At 38.6% G+C, this 24,891-nt stretch overlaps 1 protein-coding gene across 7 annotated transcripts in view; it reads left to right on the top strand.

Moving 5' to 3' along the window:
* ASPH (aspartate beta-hydroxylase) overlaps window positions 1-24,891 on the top strand; it is a 386,751-nt gene that overhangs the window by 46,910 nt on the left and 314,950 nt on the right. For 6 of the 7 annotated variants that reach the window (XR_003437357.1, XR_003437358.1, XM_027128027.1 and 3 more), the window contains exons 4-7: window positions 3,581-3,622; window positions 16,611-16,703; window positions 19,578-19,652; window positions 23,605-23,727. Coding sequence is in view for 5 of the 7 variants with exons in the window: in XM_027128027.1 (XP_026983828.1) it covers window positions 3,581-3,622; window positions 16,611-16,703; window positions 19,578-19,652; window positions 23,605-23,727 (333 nt within the window). In the remaining 2 variants the exon portion in view is untranslated. The remainder of the gene's footprint in view (window positions 1-3,580; window positions 3,623-16,610; window positions 16,704-19,577; window positions 19,653-23,604; window positions 23,728-24,891) is intronic. The other variant, XM_027128024.1, reaches the window with a different exon arrangement.

Below are 24,891 nucleotides of genomic sequence, written 5' to 3' on the forward strand. Positions count from 1 at the left end.
CTGAGGTCTTCGCATGATCTTTCTGCTATCTCATTCGTAGTTGTGTCTGGATTTTATCTTTATTCAAGCTCTCAGTCTCTGGATGTAATCCCTTCTTAAACTTTTAGTCTTTCAGTCCTCTGATGTTCTGATCTTCCCTCATCCCAGAGGGTTGGAAGGTTTGTAGCTTCCTTTTTTCAAAAACGTCTGTGATAATATCGTTACGCCATCTATTTAAAAATAAAAAGGAAAATGGTGTAGCGTCTTGACTTGCGTTTTGCCAAGACTAGACTTATGTTCTAGAGCAAGTCTGCCTAGCTCGCAGAATCTTCTCTTAGGCGTTCAGGGCCTCATCTCTAGTCAACGTTGAAATAAATTATGATGCTTCGTACAGGGCAGCAGGCAGCTTCGAAACTGAGGCTCAGAGTGACTCATTGGTCTCACCAGGGATGGTGGGAGTGACTGGGATGACCTAAGTATGACATGATACTCAGCTGACCAATTCTGTGCCGGACTTCCTGAAAGCCTGCAGCAGCTATAGTACTTGGATTTCTATAATGGAGCCAGTCTTCTAAAATTGTGGTGAAACCGCAGGTCCAACCATGATGCAGCGTTTTAATTACACACAGAACATTTCACTTTGAAAATGTGTGTGGGATAGTGGCCCTGAGGCAGTTGCCAAAATAATGTCAATTACCTTAGGCAGCACCCTCAGGCTCTAAGGAGGTATATAAGACCTGCTTTTTCCCAATTTCTGTGTAAGGATTACCAAATAGTCAACTTAGCTATTAACAGTAATCACCTTAAAACCATCAGAATAAACGCACAGGGCAAAAAAGAAGTAAACAACATGGTGATTACTTTTTTTTTTTTTTTTTTTTTGCCATTCGCTTTGACCGTAGCCACATCCTAATGGCTTGGGTTCCATTATCATTTCTCTACTCTGCACAGCATTTCTTTACCCTGAGAAGTGTTTTGAATCGTTCTTTCCTCTCTCATTGGTCATTTTTTTAGCAGCTGACCTTTGCCCTGTGTCTGCACCTCCTGCTTCTGGCCTCCTCCTTTCTCTCCCGCTGACTCAGTTTCTCTACCCTTAGACATGCCTTTGTTTCCTAGCCCTCAAAACATAGGAATGCAGATCAAATTCTTCAAACTCTTATTCCTTTTCTGCCCACTGAGAATCTTGGGAAACCCCATAGATGATCAGTTTTCTTCTAAGGAGGGAAGAGAGGCGGTGATGAGCAACCCTGGGGTTTTGCTCACCCTTCTTTCTACCTGTTTTCTCATTTTAACGTGACCGCCTCTTACACTCCTTGTAAAACTGTATATGGGACGTTTACTAACAAACAGAATTCAGTAGTGTCCTCATCCTAACCCTTTGTTCATTCCTTCCTTTCTACAACCGCTACTTTGACTTTTAGAATCCTGCATTTTCTATTCATTCATTCCCTGCGTTTTCTTGACTCTCCCTTCTTTTTTTGTTACTTACAGGCTCCTGTATTACCTTCTGTTTTCCAAGTGCTGTGCTTTGTTTCATGTTTATACTCTTTCTGTTTATACAACAATCAACAATATGATGATTGTTGTTTAAATTATTAGTTCAGTCTTTGTCATGTCAAAAATATTGAAAAATGATTGAATATATTCTTTAAGTTCAGAAAAGACAGCTTAGGTTGATACTTTGGCATTTTATATAGTACAATGGCACATTGTTAATTTGTATCACTTTAGGGATTTATACCCAAACTGGAAAAGTTTTAAATCAAGTACTTATTATATTTTCATGTTTCTGATCAGCTAATCTGATGTTGATCTAATATGTTGGCTTATTTATGTTAACTCTAGCCTTTTCATCAATATAGCTCTTTTGACTATATCATAATAGTGGAGGGGTAGGGGGATAGTCTGATTCCCACCATTCTGCTTTTTAAGGGAAAATCCAGGCCTCCCCAGTCAAGAACATGCAGGAATCAGGAGGGGACATTAGCACCATTAAAAGTGTATTTTAATGCGTTACGCTAATTTCTCTTACACATTGGATAATACCCATCAGGAGGGGACATTAGCACCATTAAAAGTGTATTTTAATGCGTTATGCTAATTTCTTTTGCACATTGGATAATACCCATGTATTTAAAAGTTGTCATTGCAAGAATAAGTTTGACATTTTACCTAAATAAACTTTCTTGGGGAGTGGTCCAAGATAGCGTTCGGTATTCCACGGTGGTATGCTGTTTTTTCTAGAGTTTAAGGAAGAACTGGGCTTTGTCTGTGAAAATAGTTGTTAGACACACACACTGGTTTTGGTTATGTATGCATGTCGAGTAACTGGATAGATACAGACAGCCACAGGGAACAGTTAATTCACGTTTCTGTTTTTAATGTAGTCATTGGTAAGATACACTAACACTTTTTTTCCAGAATGACAATGATGATATCTCAACCAAAATAAGTTGCCATTCTCAAATGAACTGTCTCATATGATGGAAACAACTTGCCATGAACAGAGAGAGGGGAGGAGATTTAGGAGTGGAGGGTGATTCAAACAACAGAACAGGAGTAAAAAAATCTCATACTGGCAGTGGGAGTGTGATTATGGTTTTGAGAAACATACCGAGGGGCTTCCACAGTTTCCAGCAGGAATAGGTGTGAAAGGGCTGAGGGGCTTTCTTGGGACACTTCAGACCTTAGTTGTAGGTGACAGGTTGTGCATGGTGCTGCCTCCACAGGGGATGAGCAGAAATCACCCTACCTCCTACCCTGGTGTCCCCAGGAAATGGATTGGCAGCCTGGAATGCCACTTTGGAAAGTTTGCTGATACGTGAGTGTAAAATAACATTTATGTGACCAGGAGATAGAATTGGGAACATCAGTTGGTTGGGATGCTAAGTACAGGCTGGCTGGAAAAAGTGTACGGCGAGGTATGTGGTACTGATACTTGTTAGAAGGTTAAAAATAAACACATCAGAACTTTCATTTGCCTAGAGAAGAAATAGAAAGCCTTTGCAGAGTTTCTAGATGAAGAGTAAAAAAGTTAGTATATACCTCCATAATGGTATAATTCTTATTTATGTAATTTTTTATAAAGAAAGTTTGAAACTATGGGAGAAAAGCCATGATTATTCAAACAGTAAAGAGTAAAATTCTATCAAAATATACTATCCTTTTTTTGAGTGGCAGTGATAATTGAGTAGGGAAATAAGGTCCCCAGGTCCTTTCACCCCTGGTGCTTGTAATTGACCATCTGTGTCCAATCAGAAGTCCACTGACATCCAGGCACCACTGAGAGGGAAATGCCATTTCCTGTGGTAATTAGACATTTCTAAAGCCATCAATTCTTTCAGACCTAAGGCAGGTTGTGAAGTTGATTAAATCAATCATGTTTTTAAAATGCATTTTTCGGTTATAGGTAGTGAAAGTAAGGTTCTAAAATGACGTATGAATGATAGATATTTGTATGTTGCAGGAGTGTATTTTTTTAATGGTGAATTTAAGTAAATTTGTTTAATAGTTGCATCAATTTAAACTATTTTATAGATACTTTTTAATTACCTTAATATTTTCTGTTTGTAACATATTTTCATCTTGTAAACACCAACAGAAGGACCTGGTGGGGTAGCCAAGAGAAAAACCAAGGCTAAAGGTATTTTCTATTTTTCAAATTAGCCTTGAGTGAATCAAGTTTAATGCTTGAAAATGCATGACAGTTTATAGATAATGTTTTGTAGATGCAGCTACTAATGCTAAACATTATTGCTTTTTGGTTTTGGGTGCACCTTTGGTTGTAAGTAGTTTTATCAAGGTTTCATTAAAGAGTTTTCTGCCTCGGGCCTATAGTTTTAAGTAATTTTCAGATTATCAAAACCTCGGAACAGTCTTTAAACTACACATTAAATTTACAGTATATACATCCTATCTACCTTCTAAAACTTTTCTTTAGTCTAAACTTTTTAGGTACTGTTGGAAATAAAGATGAGTTCATCAATGATTGATTTCCTTTTTCCAAAAGCTCTGATGATGCTGTCTTAGAGCACAATAAAAGCTAGTGGGACCACACTTGTAGTTTTCAGTAAAATGAAAACTTAGATTTCATTATGCCGGTAGAGAATTTGCTGTGTTTGATATTTTGACTCATTAAAAATTATTACACCTGTCAACCATTCTGTATAGGCTAACAGCTTATTATTGCAGCCTTATTTTGTATTCCTTTGGTTTTTCTCGTTCACTGTAAAGATTTCTGTACTTTAGGGAGAGGGGCATGGGGAAAGTGCATGCTTTTCTTCATAAACTTGTAATACTTTTGTGTTCAAGTGCTTGGCACATTGTATGTAGTTGGATTTTGGTGAAACATTAACAGGGGAGACTTTTACTATGTGATTTACAGGGTTTTGTGATTTGTATTTTAACTTTAAGATTAGGAAATTTTAATGTTTTAACTTTGATATCCCGCCGGAATAATTCCCGGGAAGAAAACCAGAATTTTTACCATTTTATTCTTACGTAAGTAATTATGAAATAAATGGCCAATAAAGTATAATTTGACTCCTTGATTTAGAGAGGCAAATTCAACATTAAAGATTTAATATTTTAAAAACTGTGTGCAAAGTAACACGTGCCAGCATCGCACCAGCCTTCTGCTCTTGCAGTGTTACTTATCCATGTTGCTCTGAACGGCGTTGGAGAAGAATGAGGACTTTGAGGATGGTTGATGATTTATGAATTCTATTCTGTATTTTTACAAGGTTTTAATAAAATTGTCAGGAAGAATCGAATAACATTTTGTACTCTGAGTTTTACATGATTCTGATGGGCAGAAACATCTTCCACGTTTTATTATATTAAAGAAATCTTTCTCTTTTTTGTTTCTGCTTAAATGCTACATTATACAGTAAACACCTTGCTTCTCGTATGATTTCTTAATGAGGAATCAAGGAGGTGAAATTCAAAGCTTTTGCTAGCAGCAGTGTTCAACTTTATGTAAAGCAGGTTGAAAGCAGCACCTCACGTGAGATTTGGAATCACCTGTATATTCCGTTTAATTGTTCTCTCTTCTGTGAGCATGGACAGCATAGATGTTGGCTTGGAGTGGCTCTACGTAAAATAACGGGAAATATACTTAAAGGAATACTGATTTCATAATGTTGAATAGAAGCAGAGAAGAAGTTCTCCTTGTCATCTTAGACACTGTAGATAACAAACTTAAAATTTTGTACTCATGGAAATTGTATTTTTCTAAACTAAGAAAATTAAATGGTATTTAACTTTTCATTTGTGCGTTATATTTGTTTCCAAGGAATGCAAGCACAGATATTTTAAGGACATACTTTTTTTGTTAGAGCTAAAGACTTTTTTTTTTTTTGTTGTTGTTGAGAGCTAAAGACTTAAATTATCTTTGTACAAATACTTGCAAGCTATGGAAAATTTGTTCCTACGTTGTCAGTGTTCCTTTAATTATGTTGTCATAGCTGTGACATGTGAGTTGTTAACGCTCTGTGTAAAGTGCTGCCTTTATGGCTGGACTCATTTTATTAATATTGCATGTTAACCTTGTTTTGAGGCAAATCATACTATATTGCCAGCTGGGAAAGTGATGGCAAGTTTCTAGCATTTCTTTTATAGCTGATACTTCATAGAGGTTTGCAGCTGTTTTTAGCCAATTTAAAACTAGTGGATGAAAGTCACTTTTTGAATGATCATTTCATGTGTGTGGGGAGATAGAAAAAAAGACAATACTTTTGCACTAAGTTGCTGTCTATGAATTAAGAGATGACTTTCAATAAACATTTTTCCCTTTAATTGGAAAACCGGAAAGTTAAAGAACTCACTAAAGAAGAGCTCAAGAAGGAAAAAGAGAAGCTTGAGTCAAGGAGGGAAAGTAAGCATGAAGAGAGGAAAGGGGGCAAGAAAGAAAAGGAGGATGACCGGAAGGAGAAGAAAATTGCGGATTCAGTTGTCTCCAGGAAAGAGTCGCCTAGGGTTAAAAAGGACAAAGACAAGGAGAAAGCGGGACTAGGTAAAGGTACTAAAGCCAAGGAAAATAGGAAAAAATCAACGCATATCAAGGATTCTTCTGGGAAAGTGGCACCCAAAGACAAAGATGATAGAAAAGCAGGGAGAAGTTCTGCCAAACAGGCACACTTAGCAAAGGGGAGCAACGAGAAGAGAAAGAACTGAAGCTGCAGCAGCGTCCCAGGAAGTGGTAACATTCTTCATCGTGATTTGCTGCTGAAGGGCATAGAAAACTTGGTATTGCTCTGGTTGGGGAAGATGTGTCATTTAGCCATTGACTATATTTATTGGTGCTCAACCAAGTAAATTCGTTGAAAGTGAGGAACCCGTCTCATGCTTCGAAATTTAAAAGATGAAGCTTTAAAACAATATGTAATAAAAATATGATGTAATAACGTCTGTTTTTATTAACTTATTGATCGTGTATCAGGTAAATGTATATGTGTAATATGAATTGTAATGATTTATTAATACAGAGTATTTTCACTGGAGTTCAGCAAGAATATGAAAATTTTAAATAGTATTTATATGCAGCGTGATTTGTAAGTTTCAGGAATGATAAATACTCAGGTAGGTAGGAGGTTACCACCTTCTCTGTTAGCTGTTGTCTTTCTTCCCTCCTTCGCCTTCCTGCTTTCCTGCTTCCCATTCTTCTTCAACTACCCTTTTCCTTCTCCACTTCCTTTCTCCATCCCCTTTTCCTTCCCCCAGCTCTTCCCAGGGCATCTCCTCGGGCTCTTGTGAAGTTGCCTGTGAGTCTCAGTCCCCAGGCCCAGCCAGCACCATCCCCCTCCCCTTGCCCCCCTCTCAGGGGGCTGCTCCTTCCTCAGGCTCTTCCCCATTCAACTCCTTTTCATCTCTCCTCCTGGTCTTTTACCATCTGCTTTACCTCCTTTTTCACCCCGCTGTGCTGCCTCACTCCTCACCCTGCCTCTCCCGCTCCAACCATCCCTCCCCCACCTTCTCCTGTTGCCCAGTACTTAGTGTTCACTGTGTTCTGAGAATTCTAGAAACAGTCCTGGATAAAAGAGAGAATTTTATGTAGAAGAACAATTTTAGAATGCTTATTTATGACATCTTTACAGACTCAGAATAGTTATAGAAAGGCTTTAATTATTTCAAATTAGGATATACTTTCATTTTATATCACAATTTTTCAGTTATACTGGTGGAATGGCATATATTTTTCATATTTGATTGTATCATACTTGTTTACCGTTTCTAAGGAGTTGCAAATTTGAGATCAAAATTGAGTTCAGAAAACATTTAATAAAATGAAATTTCTGTAAGAAATATATTTCTACAAATGGTCTGTGCTGTTCTACATGAAGTCTTAATTCTGTAACCGTGACTGCTGGTGAAATTCAGTTACTGAATTTGAGAAGAATAACCTGGTTTGTTGTAACTGCATCGTAAGTGCTGCCACAAAATTTTTATTTGATTTTTAAAATAATTCTTCACCTTTTTCTTTGAAGAGCCTTTAAAAACAGAGATTTTGGCCTAATTAAAGATATTTCAAATCAGAAGTGAGTGAGTGTTAAGTGCAAATTTTCTAAAAGTATTTGTGTTTTTTGTTTTTTTAATATGCTGGCACCTTTTACTGCTTAAAATCAAGCACCTGTACATTTAGTTGACAAAAATTCCAACAGACATAATAAAATTATCCAGCAAGGGGGCAGGCCTAGAGAATATCTAGTCTAATATCTCTAATCCAATCCTATCATTCTGTTGTTTAAAAACTGAGTCCCAAAGAAATTGTCACATGGGTTAACTTGGGGCTTCCTATGTTGATCCGTCTGGATTTTATTATTTTTATAGTTTGATTATAGGAGCACAGTAAACCGCAGTGAATTTTATGGCTCATTTGGTGGCAAATACGGGGGCACTGGCTTGAGGTGAGTAGATCCCAAGTACAGACCTGTAATCAGCTGTTTCCTCCTAGCTCTCTTCTCAAATCTTGACCCTGCTGATTTCTACTTGACTTTATTCTATACGGAGGTGCTATCACTTGATGAGGAAGGTGGCCCTCCGGGGGCCCCAGCCACATTTTTCTAGCTTAGCCATCCTTGTACAAAGATGCAGTTTTCTGGGCTGGCCCTGGGAGAAAAGTCCTGGGAGATTCTGGCTGTCCTGGTTGGGCCTGGAAGCATCTGTGACCATTCCTGTAGTCGGGGGACAGACTGGCTCCTGTGCACAAAGCTTTGGGTGTGGGTTGAGGGATTCCCTCTCAAACCACATGAAATGCTTCCTGCAGGAAAGAGTTTCTGGGAGAAGAAGAGGGAGACTCTGAGAACTGGACAGAACGAGAAGCAAAACTATATCCACCGACCACATAAAATTACAATCTTTAAAAAATATATACTGATGTTAGGTCTTGCTAAGATAAATAGATTGAGTTTTTAAATTTATGTATCAAATTTTAAGTGTTAATTTCTGTACAGATGACTTTTTTTTTTCTCCCTTGTAGAGAAGGGCAGCAAATTATAATGACCTTTACTGAGGGCATTCTAATAATTTTTACCTTGGTTTTTGAAGGGCAGTCAATGGCTGTGGGGCATAAAGTACATAAATGCTAAATTCTAAGAAATTAGTGAAAAAAATTTAGACTAACCCTAATCAGCATAAGCATATAAGCATTATCTGTTGCTATTTAATATAGCACCTGGAAATATTTTAGTTCTATCATTGAGTTTCCCTTTGAATAACAACTCAAGAATTGAATTGAAACTTCTGTCCTAAAATATTAAAAATATTTCAAGAGCTCTTGAGAACTGGGAATTGGCTTACTTTCTTTTTTTTCTTTCCTTCCATTTTCTTCAGTAAATAAAGGTTTCAACTGAATTTTATTGAAAATTGAGGTGACACTTTACTCAGATGCAGTTTTTTACTGTTCACCTAAAAAACTTAGTGGAAATATGCTTTTGGTCATGATTAATGGGTTAAAATTATGCTTGCTTTCTCAGTTTTACTTACTTTTTTATTCAGTATGTAGTTATTTCTATATTCTGCTGCTTCATATTTTTATGTAAGGATAATTAAAACCAGAAAGGTCACCTTTTTGAAATGTCAACTAAAAACAGGGACAAAAATTATATAACTTGAAGTAGTTGGGAGTCAGAAAAAGTCCTGAAAAGTGAAAATTAAATACTGAGTATAAATGTATTTTGTTATATCACTAACATTACTTAAGCTACACTAAGAGATGATGCATAGAATTCTAAAAAATGACATTCTTGGCATAATTTTCCTTTGTATGGTAACATTTCCCATGTGAGTAGCAGTCATCGTAAAGACGGTCAGTTTTACAAAAATATTTGAGAGCTTATCAGTTTTTCCAGGAATCTATTATCCTATAGTGTTCAGAATACTTTCTTTGGAAGAACTTTATAATCATTGATATTTTTCCTTCAGTTGTGATGTGTAATTTCTGTGTTTTCATTGGTTAATGGCTTTGTGTGTGAATTTCAGTTATTTCTAACATTGCTTGTAATCAACTATTTGCAATCTTATTTTTTTCAAGATTTTCAGTTTTACTTTATGGATGATTTGCATTGTGTATAGGTGGTCCCACAGCATTTCAAAATGAGGGAGAGACTGGTAAAGAAATTGACATAAATCTGTTAGCATGAAAGTTTGAATTAATCCCGGGGAATTAATTCTGCCAGAGTGGCTCATAGAGAGTATTTTGTAGTGTTATGGCCTGTGTAGCCATCCAACTTCGTAACTTCAGAGGTTCTCATAATGATTACTTGGGTAATAGGGACTCCCTGTATATACTTCCATTAGAAAACAAAGAAAGAGAGCAAACAAGTATGATTTTAAATGTTAACGGTTTGGGAATTCCCTGGCGGTCCAGTGGTTAGGACTCTGTGCTTCAGTGCAGGGGGCACAGGTTCCATCCGTGGATGGGGAAGTGAGGTCCCACATTCCGCACGGCCAAAGGAAACAAAATTTTTTTAGTGATTTAAGTTAACTGTAAATGTCATTTTCCATGAAATGGGTCTGCTGATTTAGTCTGTGTCTCCAGACTTTTATTCCTTTCTCCTGTGTCTTCCACTGTTCCTTCTGTTAATGCCCATTGGTAACAATTCTCCAAATCGGTTACTCAGTTCACCATAAAATGCATCTTGGAAATGCTGGTTTTTCTCTCCTTTCCCTCGAGGTGATTGTGCGTGAGTGGCTGGTACGTTGTTAGCACTCGTGCTTCCCTTTCTTTTGTCAGAATGATGGTAATAATTCTACCAAGTTGTTTCAGTCAGTTGTTAAAAGTTTGGAAGCACTGTGGCTATGATTCCCATTCCTTTTATCAACAGATTGTGAGACAAATAGTTAAGTTCTTTATTCTTTGTAACTAACGTATCATTGTAAAATGGGTGTACTGGGTCCTACTTTGTTTTACTGAGATCATTGAACGGGCAAATAAAAGTAATTCTAAATGTTACATATGTATAAAACTGCAAGAATGCTTAGTTATTTAAAGGATACTGCTACAACATGGAAACACAAGATGTGAAATGTAAAGCCTAAAAAAAAGTTATGAAGAAATAAAGTGTAGTCTTAAGTATATGGTATAATTGAGAAATTTCATACCCAGTCTAAGTGTGAAAAACTTATTTATAAGTTTGCTTTGTACCCACAACACGTTTTTCCGTAGAAGCGATTTTATGGTCTTTAGAGGTTTTTCCATCCAGTCCACAAAAACCTATTCAATTCCTAATTTCCGGTTCTGCAAGTCTCGGTGTAACTATGTTTCTATGGAAAAAGCATTCATCATTCTTCCTCAGGATATTAGGAACACGTTTAGATTTACTTCTAAGTATTTTCCAGAGTTCTTTTGGTTACATGTGTGAATCCATTCCAGTTAGCTTACGTGGACCAAAAACATTGATTGGCTCACATGACCGTAAAGCCCAGGGGTAGTTGTGCTTTTTGTCTTTTGGTTATGCTAGCTCTGGGTGCTCAGACAGTGGTCTGGACCTCTCTCTCCATCTTTGGGCTCTCTCAGGAGGTGGCCTTCCTTCTCAGGCAGCCTGGAGTCCCCCGTGCTCATATTTATTCCTAATTCTTACAGAATGGGGGATGGGGTAACCAAGCTGTGACTGCAAGACCAAGGGCATGCGAGTGCCACCCTTAAAACTGGGATGATGGAGAACCAGTCCCTCAACGAAATCAGTGCGCTTTTACCGGGAGAAGGGGGGCTAGGTGTGGGGCAGGCCACACGGTGAATATTTATACCCTGTATTTCATCCGCACCAAAGGCAGGCACTTTCTGGAACTGTTTTCCCCTTCTCTCCTCCTCACCCGATGCCTCCTGCTGCCGCCCAGATATGAAGGGTTGAATGGGATGAGCCTGAATGGGTAGCTCAGAGTTAGAGCCCTGGGAATAGAGAGAACTCATCCCAACCCTTGGTCAACAATAACTTTAGGCAGTTAGAGGAATGTAAGAGAATATGCCATTTGATAAATACTGCCATTTAGTTATCAGGTGAGTTAGGTTTATTTTGTTAAACTCTTTACATTTTCCCCTGGTTCTGTCTAAAGAGAAAGTGTTCGTTCTTAGGAAACTGAAGGGTGAGTATTATATAGCAGACCCAGAAGGCTTATTCTCCTGCAAATCTTGTTCGGGGTACTTGGAAAAAATCCTCAGTAACAATCTTTAGTGTCAGGGCCTACCTTCTCCATTTGCCTGAGGATAAAACCACATGAACTAGATGTTTATTACTGGTTTGGGATGTCATTTTTACGTAGAAATCAATTTCTGCAAAAGCTTCCATTTTCTAAGCCCTACAGAGCAGAAAATCATCTATTTTTCTTTGTTCTCATTTCATACCTCATTTGATTTCACTTCATGTATGTATTTATCACTGTTTATTAGCATCTCTACATCGTAGAGGTCTGTCACTTCTTCCTTGCCTCAAATATTTCTTCTCTAAGATTAGAGGAAGGCATATACTTAAAGTTTCTGTGTTGTTTTTGATAATGAAATAAAGACCCACATGCTGTGTCATCTCTATTTCCCATTTATTGGTTCGTTGAAGAAATATTCAGAGTGTCTGCAGTGTATTGGGGGCTGTTCTAGGCCCTGCGGATACAGTCTCTACAATGAAATGCTCTGAGATAAACAGGAGATGGAGAAAAAATAAACTGGACTATTGTCTGTCCTGCCCACTTCCTCTCTGCGTACAACACGCTCCCACTGTGGTGGGCTGCCTTCTGCCTCTCTTGCAGTATCCAGCTAAGTCATCACATCTGTCCTCACGTTCTCTGATCCTCCCAGGTGGTTGGATTGTGTGCCTTGCAATTATCATGCTCTTCACTTTGCTTCTTTCTGGGACTTTGTTATTAGACTATGATTTATGTCCAGTACCTATCATAGTAACTGACATTAACAGGCATTCAATGGATGTTTATTGAATGGTTAACATATAAAGTAGATAATTAAAATATATTTCAGGTCTGTATACACTGTTAGTAATATTAGAAAGGTGAAAAATGTTTAAAAAATTTTTGTTAAGGAAAAACCCGGAAGCTTTTTCATTAATTGTTTTAACCACCTTGTAAGTTGCCTTAAGCTTTGTTCATGTTGTTGTGAGTATGTGTGCAAGGCAGGCGGGAGGGAGAGGTAGATTTGTTTCTTTAGAAGAAATAAAGGAAAACATTAACTGATGGGGAAGATGTGTATTTTCTGGGTTTAAATTATCTCATTTAATTCTTAAAAGCCTTCTAATGAGTTACTATTTTATCCGCTTTCCATACTTGTGGAGACCAAAGTTGTAGCAGTGGTAATGTGTTCAAGATGGGATTCAAATGGATTCAAAGGCAGCGCTCTTGGCTGCTGTTCCTAAGCTCCTACACATGGTCTCCTGTTGTGAGATGTTAAACTGAGTCCACTCCAACCCCATCTTTGTGGAGTCCCTCCATTGGTCCTGAAACCAGGCTCTTAGGAATCTTTCTGGCAGTGTTTAATTCTTTTGAGATTTATGTCATCCTCTTCCTGAAGCCTGTCTGTCCACCTTGGGTCACGTGAAAATGATTTGAATCTGGAATGGCTCTTACTGTGTGTCAGGGAAGCTCTTGTAGTTCCTGGCAGTAGGGCTGCTCTTGGGATACCTGCCAGGATTGTACCTGCTGATTATACAAGCCAAGAACAACAGCAAGGATTAGCATGGCCAGTTAGTACGGGTGCCTTTGTGGTTTATTGATTTCCCAGAATGGGAAGAAAATCCACTTATTCTTTCCCATTATGGTCAGGTGTAGTTGGGTAGTAGTGAATGAAGTAAGCTGATACTAGGCTACAGTAATTGTATCAGGTAATTAAATTTGCTATGAATGGTTGATTTAAAGTGCTCACTTCATTTACTTTTTATAACTTACTCCATTTTTTAATTACAATTGGAAGAAAATTTATATATTTATTAAATGTAAACATTTAAAAAAATTTTTCCTAATTTGTCTCATGTGCTCAAAGAGCTGAAAACAAGGTGTGTTTTGAGGGAACTAGTTGGTTTTCCAAATCATGCAGGAGCTGTCGTGGTTGACGTGCAACGTTCGTTCAACCCTAGATAATTACTGTCAAACAGTTGTGGTCATCCTGCTGCTCTTGCCAGTTTAGGAATGGAAGTGGGTTCTGGTTCTGACTGTTAAAACTGAAAGGGAAGAATGGTGAGAAGTTCCAGGAAGGATTTCCTCAAGCCTAAGAGAAGCAGAACAAGAGGTGGTCCTTTGCTTCTGGACATCATCTTGTCTGAAAGAGGAGCTTGCAGCTGGGAGAGCCCGGATTGCCACCCTGAAGATGAAGCCAGGGCTGAGAGCCAGCCCACCTGCTGTTAAGTAATAAACTTCCTTCTTGCTCAAGCCAGTGTGAGTCGGTGTTTTGTCGTTTGCAGCCACATCAGCATCAGAACCGATACATTCATTTCATAACCTGATTTTGAAGATTCATTTCAGAGCTGTATCCTTGCCGTGTGTACCTCATAATAAATCCAATTTGAAAACCTTTCATTTGCCTTATTTTATTTATTTTTCTTGTTTAATTTTTGTTTACTTTTTGCCTAAAATCTTGTATGAGACATGGATTTACCACTATTTTCTGGGGAATACTTCATGGATTCATGGATTAAAATGGACTTGGGTAACAGAAAAAATTTTGGAAACATCACAGTAAAAGCTTCCACATGGGTTATCAAAACAATAAGAATTATTCTAAAATGTGTTTTTGTTAAATATTAGGAAGTTTATAAGGGTCTGGGGAAAGAGATGTGTTAATGCGATCTTCAGCTTCTTTGAAGTTTACAAAATATTTTTGCACTGATTTCACCTCTGGAAAATAGCTGTGACCAGGTATTAGTACATTTACAATTCAGCTGCTGCTTTGGACAGAAAAGAAAGCTACTCAATATTTTCTCTTGTTATGCGCTTCTGCTTTCTCCCGTTGTTTTTCACGTTTTACAATGTCAATTTTAGAGACAAATAGCTCCCAGCTGATTTAGAGAAAGCTGTTTATTAGGGGCATCGTGGGTCTGAATATTGATGTACTAGTTGTTTTCAAGCACTTTTAGGATCAAAATTTTTTTCAAATGAAACTTTTCTCAGAATCCAGTAAGAACGGGATTTTCAGGCAGCTTAAATCTTTATTGTTTGATGGGGGAATATTTAACTGCTTATTGAACCCATGGAGCACAGTTTTGAAAGCCTGCTACAGATGGGATTCGTGAAGAATGACCCTGTAATTTTTCATCCAAACTGAGATGCTTTTGAGAGTGAAGTCATTTTACCAGGACAAAAGACAAACCAGACCGTCCGGGTAAATTAGGCTTGTGGTACTGAAATGGTGGATGCTGCTAGAGCACAAATAGGCATCTCGTTGGTAAATAGTAGCAGGGAAATTGATGTGAGTCCGCCTTGCCTCCTCTACAGCCCTAAGCCTCGCTGGTGCAGCTATAGCCTTGGCCCTGCAGAGAGTCTGCAGCCCTTTAAAGAGCAGAGCAGTCACACACGGGGTGTGCTCAGCCCTTTTGCAGCAGTTTGTTGAGCACCTGCTATGTACCAGGTGTTTTCTGAGATGCTGAGAGTGCAAAGATAAATGACTTGATTCTGAAGACTCAAAGTTTAGCCTGTTCATTCAGCAGAACTTGGCCGTAAGTCCATACCTGTTCCAGTAATAGTTAAGAGACGTAAGCTTGGCTTATTTAAGTGGAAAAGGTCATGGGAATTTTCAGCCCTGAATTTGGAATTTGAAATGAGATGTTTTAATAAGCCTTCATCCCTTACCCCCGTGCTCTGAAAGTGAACTACAGTTAGGGTCTGTGCCTATTTGTGTATGCTTTCTCAGGAATCTGTAGTTAGGAGTAGAACACGACTCTATGTATTGGTGTTTGTTTTCTAATGTTAGGTTTTTTGGCTAGGTCGTATCAGAAATAAGTAACTAGAGGAAATATAAATGATGAGGTGGGATCCTGTGAATCTGTTTCAGTGTCTTTTTAGGATTTGGGAGGGGATGGTGGGAGGGTGTTTTTGTCAGTGGGAGAAAAATGAAGAGATATAGAAAAGCGAACAATAAGGGAAAATATAAAGAACCAAAACAGAAGAGTAAGTGACACTGAAATGAGGATTTTCCAGACTGCAATAGCATATCTCCAATGAGTTGTATAAAGCTGCTTAAGATTAGAAAAGACCTCTCAGTTCTCTCCTGACCTTTTCATTCCAGCTATTGACATGCAGAACACATGCTCTTTAGTAGCTACTCTTGGTACAAGATTCTCGGTGGGGTAGCGAAGAGCCCAGGGTTTGGTAAATGGAATTGTCAAGCTCATGACAGTCTAATTTAGTTTTCTAAATAGCTGTATTTAATTGAGGATGTACTTTAATGTGCTACATATAAAATATCAAAGAACTAGCAGTATAATAGATTTTAGACCAGCATTGACTTTAAAAATCATCTTTCATGTTAATTTACCCTGATGTCTTATTTTCCTTAAGACAAAAAAGGAAAAACATAACTATTTTTCCGTATTTTTTTATGGAATAATATTGCTCATAAATGTTACCTTTAGAAGATTGTACATAGTGACTTATGTATTATTTCCTCTCATATTTAACTATAGTTTTCAAGAAGAATAATTAATTATATATAAATCAAAATATGGAGTACTTGCAAATAACAGTAGAAGGTTCCAGAGTCTCTTAATTGTCTTATTGCTGAATTCGGAGTCCAAGAGTTAGAAGCTAATTAGTCACTTACGAACACGAGAGGAGACTGAACTCACTGAATTTCTTTTGGCAAGTTCAGATATGGCTTTTTATTTTATTTTGCCTATTGTTTTAGTGCCTATATTTTAGAGATTTGTGAATATTCACACAATGATTTATTATTATTTTTTAAATGAAAAGTTCATTTAGGCAAAGAGATGTTAAAGGCCCAGGTGAAGTTAGAGAACAAACTATTTTCCTACTTCAGTTTTTAAGCATATCAACATTTTCCTGTAATATAAAGTCTTGGAAACTTTGAATTACTGGCAGTATTGATGAAGTGTTTGGAAACATTATTTTACTTGGTTTAACGTGTCAAAATTTTTTTAAAAAAGAAAGAAAACCTTAAGTTAACTTTGTGAATAAAAATGCAGGCTTTAAAGAAAGATCTGCTCCAAAGCCAACAGTCCCACCAGAAGAGGCCGAGCCGTACCCTTGGCTGGAGGATCAGGTCCTGGAGGGGCCAGGTAAGCTCTCCTCTACTTCTGACTGGTTGCACCTCAGCTGCCAGGTATCCCAGGTAGCAGTGTCCACAGTCATGTTATACCCATCATTTTGTTTCACGATGTTTGCAGAATAATGAAATGCTTTCTCTTCTTGTCTTCTGAAATTTTATCGTGAACTCTATTCTTTTCTAGAAAAGTTTATACAGGATCGTTTTAATTTTTGAGCTCAAGAATCCAAGGCACAGAGGTTTCTCCTTGTCTGAACATAGTTAGAAACATTGTGAACTAAATGCTATGTTTCTTGATTCCAAGTCCAGGACTACTGTGCCATATTACATTGAAAGTAAAATTACACACGTACCGTTACACTAGTTTTGTCACATTATTTAATAGAGGAGGTCTACGGTGTTTCCAGTCTTTTTAATATGAGTCTCCTGTCTGCAACAAAAGGCTTCTCAGGCCTCCGTGTGATCCTCTGTGCAGCCTGTTTTACATCTGCATGAATTCATAGCTCATTTCAAGTATTTCCTCAGTCACTCAAGGGCCTGTGACCCATAGGGTGAAGACTCCTGAAGTCTCTTAATAAATTGGTAAATGAAATTTGGTTCCATTACTATCATTTCCTATTCGTGCTTTGATTTTTGTTGCAAAGTACTGTTTAATTTCTGTACATTTTTCATTTACCCAGTAGTTCTCAAAAATTTGGTTTCATCTTGCCACCTATTGGAAGTGTTAGGTATGACATTGCATATTTACTGGCAACTTTATTACTGAGTCCAGGTGGTATCAATACTTGGGCTGACTTTATCACTAGGTACTGGTGAATACTGTTTGATTTACCTTCCTTCCTTTTAATAAAAATCAATTTGTTGCTCTTATTTTTTGTTATTGCTCAAATAATCCCAGGAGAATTTCCTGTCTCTTTCCCATTCCTGTAGAATTGCGGTAATCATACCATGGCTTCAGAGCAAGAGTGATTTTTTCTTTTTTTTTTTTTAAGGTTTATAATTTGAATGTATATTTGGATTTAGCACCTCAGTTTTACTTTGTACTAGATTAATCTATAATTTTAAAAAATCTTGGTTTTCAAAGCTGTTACTCCGAAATGTACTATTTGCTTTCTCTCCTCCTTTTTTTATTCTTTGTTCATATTACTCTTTGCATATTACTGATAACTTGTCCTCCTGAGTCCTTCAGTTATCACCTCATATCCTTTTCAACTTCTTGGTGATATTTGATTTAGTTTAAATGTTGCCTTCTCAACCTTCCTCTTACCTAGGTCTTTACCTTCTGTCTTCTCTGACTACCCACCTATTCTATAAACAGAGGTACATATCTTTCATTAAAACACAATGAAATAACCACCCCTTTGATTGCCACAGTTCTCTCCATCTGCCTTCCAGTCTCTCTCCTTGTACTGGCTACACTTTTGAAAGAAGAATTTGCAGTTGCTTTTTTGCCTTATTTACACTTAGTCTTTAAGTCACTGCAGGCTGGGTGGTTTTTTTTGCCTTTACTCAACTTCCCCAGGGGAAAGGAGGGCATCAGAGACTCGTGGAAAGATTACACAGCATGGCGCAGTCACCAAGTTCTAAGCCGGTGCTGGTAGCAGATGATTTTAGAGAGGCATGTGAAGGCTAGATTGTGGAGGTCTTGCATTTCCTTCTGGGGCTTCAAGGAACTTAGATTTTCATCTGTTCAGGCAGAGGAAGCCGTTAAAGGGTTTAAGCAGAGGAGCAGAGTGCCAGTCTCTACTTCTCTTTACTCACATTATATTCTGTGGCTGGTGCTGTCAGCAGTTGTAAAACTGGGAACTCTGCTAGGAAGCTGTCGTGGGCATTGTGTGAGGGAAGAACAGAGATTGGGAAGGTCTTCTATAATTCTGTGAGAATATGTATAAAAGTAGTTTGTGAAATATCAACATCTATAAAAATAGAAGGCACTCTGTGCTTTAGAAATGCTTTTGTAGTATAATTAGCATAGTAGAGTCTTACACTTTTTTCAGTCTGAAGTTCAGATTAACTTATTCTGTTTTTGTCACTGAAGATTAGTTTGTCAGTATAACTGATGTCGTTGGCATTATCTCATTTGATGGCATTCATGATACTAAGTCTGGTGCTACTTCTGTTTAGTGAACATAGATGACGTCTGTTAGACGGAAAATTTATAATAGTGTCAATGTAATTATAGCTTCTTGTTTGTTGTATGATATTGCAATAAGCCTGATAATCCGATAAGCACCACAGTGTAGTCGCAATGTCATTACTAATGTTGTTCACGTCTGTAATTTACATTATGACAGATGTGACTGTCAGATGAGGTTCTCCAATGCTGAGAGGATTGTCTTGTAAGGTCTTCTACTCACGCTTCCCGACACCTTCTGGGAGCAGGCAGCCAACCATCCCAGCCCTCATACCAGCCAGGGAGCCCTTTCTCCTGACTATTGGGAAAGACAGTGGTTGACCATGTACTTTAATTTTATTGACCTCTTCCTCCACATTTTATCTTTATTTCCCAGTACTTCCTTTTCTGAAAGCTTTGCCCTTCCCATTTGCTTTTTCTATCGTTAGTGTGAATTTTGTTAACTAGAAACTGAAATAATTTTGCTCTGAGTGAGGTTTTTTTTTTTTAAAGAGAAATCTGAACCCGAGTTAAGTTTCCTATGTTTTAAAATCTTACGAAGTTGTTTAGCATTTATATCTGCTGTCAAAATAAACCCAACTTTAAATATCTACCATATTTGCCAACATAAAAAACGGGCTAAGCTGATAGGAAAAGGGTACACAGTTGATTAGTCCAATATATTCATTTTAACGTGTATATGTGGAGGCCATATCTCATGTTCTACATTAATGTCTAGGTTTTTTCTACTTAGTTATGTTTTAATTATTTTAGGGCTTCAGAATATTGAGGATGAAGTACAAGAACAAGTTCAGTCACTTCTTGATGGAACGGTATACGCAGAACATGGTATGAATTAAAATCTGTGTTTCATGCATTACTAAAATAATGGTTAATTACCTTAAATGACTTGGACATTACTTTGAACTTTACATAATAGTTAAGTGGGCTTTTAAATAAGCTACTGGAGGACAAGGATTTCTAAAATAACACTATACTCATTTTATTTTACCCCATTTTATTGTTAAGAGAATAAGCAAACAGAGCCCAGTGATACATCAAGAACAAATACCTCGGCAGCCGGGAGGAGGGGAATAGAACAGAACCAAGCGACCTGTAGTGGGCTCTCCTGGAGCTGTCTTCAGCCCTCAAATTATACTGAATGCTCGGGGGGCCGCCAAAGCAAACAAGGGGAAATTTTAAGTTATGTGGGTCCTATTACTAGAGAAGAAGTAAACATGCTATTTACTTAAAGAATCTAAAAAGTTTCTTATGTTAAGTTCTGTACAGAGAATATTAAATGATACTATAGAAACCAGTGTTTTTAAGATTTTATAAGACTGTTTCTTGAAGCATCTGTTGATAAAAGCACAGAATTGAACCCCAAAATGTAACAGAAGGATTTTGAAGAGGGCAGAACACGTGGTGTCCTGATACTTCCAGTGGTTTGGTGTGAGCTGAAGGTAGTCCTAGAGGAAAAAAATAATGTTTCTTAAAAACAGACAGAATTCCCTATCATTTAACTTGGGCTTTTGCAGGCCAGCTAAAGTATCTTACTCAGTCTTAGGTATTTGGGGGTTAAATGTAAAGCATCCCATCCAGCTCCATCTGTGCTCCTTTGGGGAGACCAGCTTTGGCTGCGTTGTAGGTTTTTGCCCTGGGCTGCTAGGAGTCTAGGAGCCTGTGTCCTTTTATTACCAGTTTCTTCTCAGCTAGAAAAGCTACTTCACCTGAGCATATCTGCCTGTATAAGCAAACGCAGGCTTTCCCTTCCTATATCTTCTTTTTATTTTTTATTTTAACCTAACACAAGGATGATGCAATCTCAATACATGATTGATTTCAATATGTTGAGGTAAGTGCTGTGATGGTGAAACACGTGATGCTATGTGGGGTTAGCAGAGGCTTCCTGGGGAAAATGACATACTGATTTAGGAGCTGGAGAATGGTGTAGTGCTTTGCCAGGCAAATGCTATGAGTAAAGAGTAATGTTTAAGCAAAGGGCGTGACATGTGTGGAAGTCCAGAGGTCAAAAGGGTCTGAAGTGAGGTGGAGAGATGAAGGGAAGGGTGTTTTTACTTGATTCTAAGAGGAGTTGGAACCATTGGAGGGTGGGAAGGAGTGTTGTGTATTCTGTCAGTGTGAAAAATAAGGTGAAGGCGATGTCAGCAGGGAGATCAGATGGGAGGTGGTACCCGTGACCCAAGTGAGTCGAGATGGTTGGTCAAACTAAATTTCACCAAAGGTTCCCAAGGTAGGGGAAGAAGGAAGTGAAGGACGTGGTAGACATTTAGGTGGGTGGGTGCAGGATGCCAGACAAGAGAGAGGAAGCCAGGCTAGCATTGGATTGTGTTCCTTGGACCTCTTCTTTATCAAGACTTTCTCCTTAGAAAATCACAGGCCATGACTTTAAATATTATTTAAATATTAAATATTGCTTCTGAATATATATCTATGGCCCTCATCGCTTATCTAAGCTCCTGGATTGTCTAACTGCATATTCTTGTCTCCATTTGTATGTTTTATGGGTATCTCAGACTTAAAATGTTCCTAAAACTGAATTCGTGATTCCTTTCCATCTCACAGCTCGCCTGCTCACCTGCAACAATGTTTTACTCTTATTCTGGTCTTTAGTTAATGGTCTCCCTATCCACTTAGTTGCTTAAGCTGGCATCCTGGGAGTTTTCCTTGATTTCACTCTCCTCTTCTCCCCTCATATGTAATCCATCAGCCAATCCCTTCAGCTTTGCCTCCAAAACGTATTTTGACTTCTGCCGTGTGTCAGCTACCACCATCCCCTCTTCCCATCCACTTGGGCCCCTGTTTCCATCTTTGCTCCTCTGCACCCCCTGTTTGATGTGGCCGAGCCCACTGTGCCTTGTCTGGGCCTGGTCTCTCTCCCCTTGGTCACTTTTCTCTAGCTCACCTGGCCTTCCCTTTTTTCTTGGTCATTGCCAGACCTGTCCCTACCGTGGGGCCCTTAACTTGCTCTCCCTTCTGTTAGTGTGTGCGTGTGTGTGTTCCAGTCTTCACATCTTATCAGACCAAACTTGGCCTCCCTGATACCATCTCTAGAGTAGACTCTCTGTCCCTGTTATTCTGTATCTCACTGTCAGGTTTGGGTCCTGCAGTTGCATTTATAAGCTGTGTGGCTTTAGTCAAGTTCTTCAAGCCTCTCATACTTCAAAGTGGGATAATTGCTATCTCATAGGGTTGGTGCAGCAGCTGCAGGAAGGCATGGCAGTGCCTCCGGTGAGGTCTAGCAAACTCTCAGGAGACTGTTTTCCTCACGGCAGGCTGTCCCTGGGCCGTGGAGACTCACAGACAGTGTACGGTGCTCAGTTGGTCTCCCTATGAGAGCAGGGGCTTCCATTGAGTAGATGGCTGAAAGAGCTCAGTCCCACTCACATAAAAACTGTAAAATTAGACTGAGTAAATGAGAGTAAGGGAAAAGGAACATGGCAAGAAGAAAAGAAGAAAAAGAGTTGTACGGTTAGTGACAGGAAGAATTGGTGATTGGTTTGCTGAGAAGCAGAAAATCTCAAATGAGGAGAAACAAGATAGCAGGCTGTGATGAGAAGACAGAAAAGGGCCTAATAGTCCAGCAACACCTGAGAACATCACTGGGCCACACCAGAAGTAAAGTGACCAAGGACTCTGTCCTGCAGTGTGTGTGTGGGGTAGCTCCGTAGCAGTAGAAGTAGTAGTATTGTTATTACTGGGATGATGATGGTAAAAATATTAACGACAGCAGAAGCAGCACAGCAACAATAAAACCTAAATACTTATTATGGGCCAGGCTTTTTTCTAAGTGTTTCAGTCCTCACAACAATGCTGTGAGTAGGTACTCTTATTGTTTCTTTTTTATGGAAGAGAAATCTTAGGCACAGAGTCATTAAGTAACTCTCCCAGGGTCACACAGCTGGTCTAGGGACAGACCTGGATCTGGAGTCAGATATTCCAGATCGTACACTCCTAGAGCAATACTGCACTGCACACCTGAGTCTAGTTCCCTTGAGTTCTCTCGTTTAAGGGCTACATCCAGAGCATCCTCTGCTCGAGGCCTTGGCAAGTTACTACTGGGAGAACGTCTTACACCGTGATGACAAGCTAACCCATGTGGCAGTGGAGTCATGCAGCATGTCCAACGTCTACACAAGAGAAGCAGAATGGTTCAGTGTATCGTGAAAGTCTCAGAAGAGAAAATGAGCATCTTAGCATAACTTAAAGGCTAAACATAGGAACCTTTAGAAGCAAAGTATAATGCAGCTGAACTAATGCGGATGACCGGGCATACGGTTTAGCTGGTGGCCTGATGTTCTTTGTAATAGAATATTTGCAGAGAGTTACTTAAGATTGTTACGTGGAATTTTACGTCAGTTCTCAGTGGAAGGTCGCAAGGTGACCTTTCCTCTGACCTAGTGATAACTGAAGAGGCAAATATAGTAAGAATTCTGAATTCATTTATTCACTTATTAAATACGTATTGAGAACTTCCTATGGCTAGTTATGGCCCCAGGGGCTGGGCATACTTAGTCACCAAAATATGTGAGGTCCCTGTCCTTGGTGAGTTTATGTTCTAGTGAGAGAAGACCTGTTACCCCCTCGGGTGCACTAGCCCTTAGCCAGAGAGAGGACAGAGTTTCAGCATGTGCGGTGGCCCAGAAAAGGGGCGGGGCATGCCGAGCAGCTGAAGTGGGTATGTGGCAGCCTTTCAGTTGGGGCGTCTGTGTCTGTGTGGGCTGCTGCCTGGGGCCTTTGTTATAGACCTGTGTCACTTTGTTCATTATCATTGTTCAAGGAGAGGACCTGCACCAAGAACAGGATGGACCAGCAGGAGAACTGCAGCCCGAAGACGGTATCTTTGCAGAAAGTGATACAGATGACAGATATGAACCTGTGGGGACTGGAGCAGTGCATGAAGGTAGAACACAATTTTTTGGTTTCAGAATAAAACACAATAGGTAATTTGTAATTATGATTATTGAAGTTTTCTTAAACACCTTTAAAACCAATATTTAGCTTTTATCTAAAGTTTTTTTTTTTAAGTTGAAAACTTCAGTTAAAATCAGTCTTTTCCCTAAAATAAATAGATATCCCAATTTTTTAACTCAAAGTACGTTAGGGGAAATTCTAAGGATATATACATTTCTTATAGGACGTAAGTGAAATCCTTCAGCACATTTACTTTTACTGTACTCTCCTTCCTAGAGTACCATTTGTTGTAAGAAATTCAAACAACTGATGAAATATTGACCTTGATAATCTCTCACAGACTCTTGTTCTAAAATAAACTCTATTACTACAGTGGGTAGAATACAGTTCATAGCTTAGGCATTGGCAAACTTTTTCTGTAAACGGCCGGCCGGTCAATATCTTAGGCTTTGCGGACCATGCAACCTCTGTCCCAACTACTCATCTCTGCTACCACGGTGCAAAAGCAGCCCTGGACAATGCCTAATTGGATAAGTGTAGCCGTGTTCCAGTAAAATTTTAATTAGAAAGTCAGGAGGCAGGCCCAATGTAGACTACATATGGACCACAGTTTGCTGACATCTGTGTATATCAATATTTTACATTAAATGCTGGTTATTTAAGTATCAGTTGAGTAGTTTACTTTGTATTATTTGCAATAGGCAAGTCAGAATTATTGCTATTCACTACTGACATATAGAAAAATTTTTATTCGTATACTTATTGCTCTGCTCTGCTTTAATGTGAGGCTACCATGATTATTTGGAGCCCTGCTGAATTAAGTCCACATGCTTTGTTCTTGTGGTATCTATTCTCTGTACTCTTTTCTTAAAGTAGTCCTTTAAAACCTTAGTGGTTTTAAGCCACAAGTTTTGTACTCTGACTGATTTTTGTCATTTTATTTAAAATATATAAATGATATCATTTTATACTTAAAATGAGTACTAAGGGAACCTTGTTTATTTAAGAGGGGTATTGTATTTCTAAAGAGTGATACTGGAAAAGAAGCCTATGCTGAAACCAGGGGGAGTGGTTCATGGCACCAACACAAAGTGAACAGTTACATGACGCACCCCGCTGTGTAGTAATCGTCAGAGTCTGTAGGACCCATGTA

Source organism: Aethalodelphis obliquidens, unplaced genomic scaffold (assembly GCF_003676395.1).
Source record: "Aethalodelphis obliquidens isolate GAN/ISIS:26980383/991018 unplaced genomic scaffold, ASM367639v1 scaffold33, whole genome shotgun sequence".
Lineage (NCBI taxonomy): Eukaryota > Metazoa > Chordata > Mammalia > Artiodactyla > Delphinidae > Aethalodelphis > Aethalodelphis obliquidens.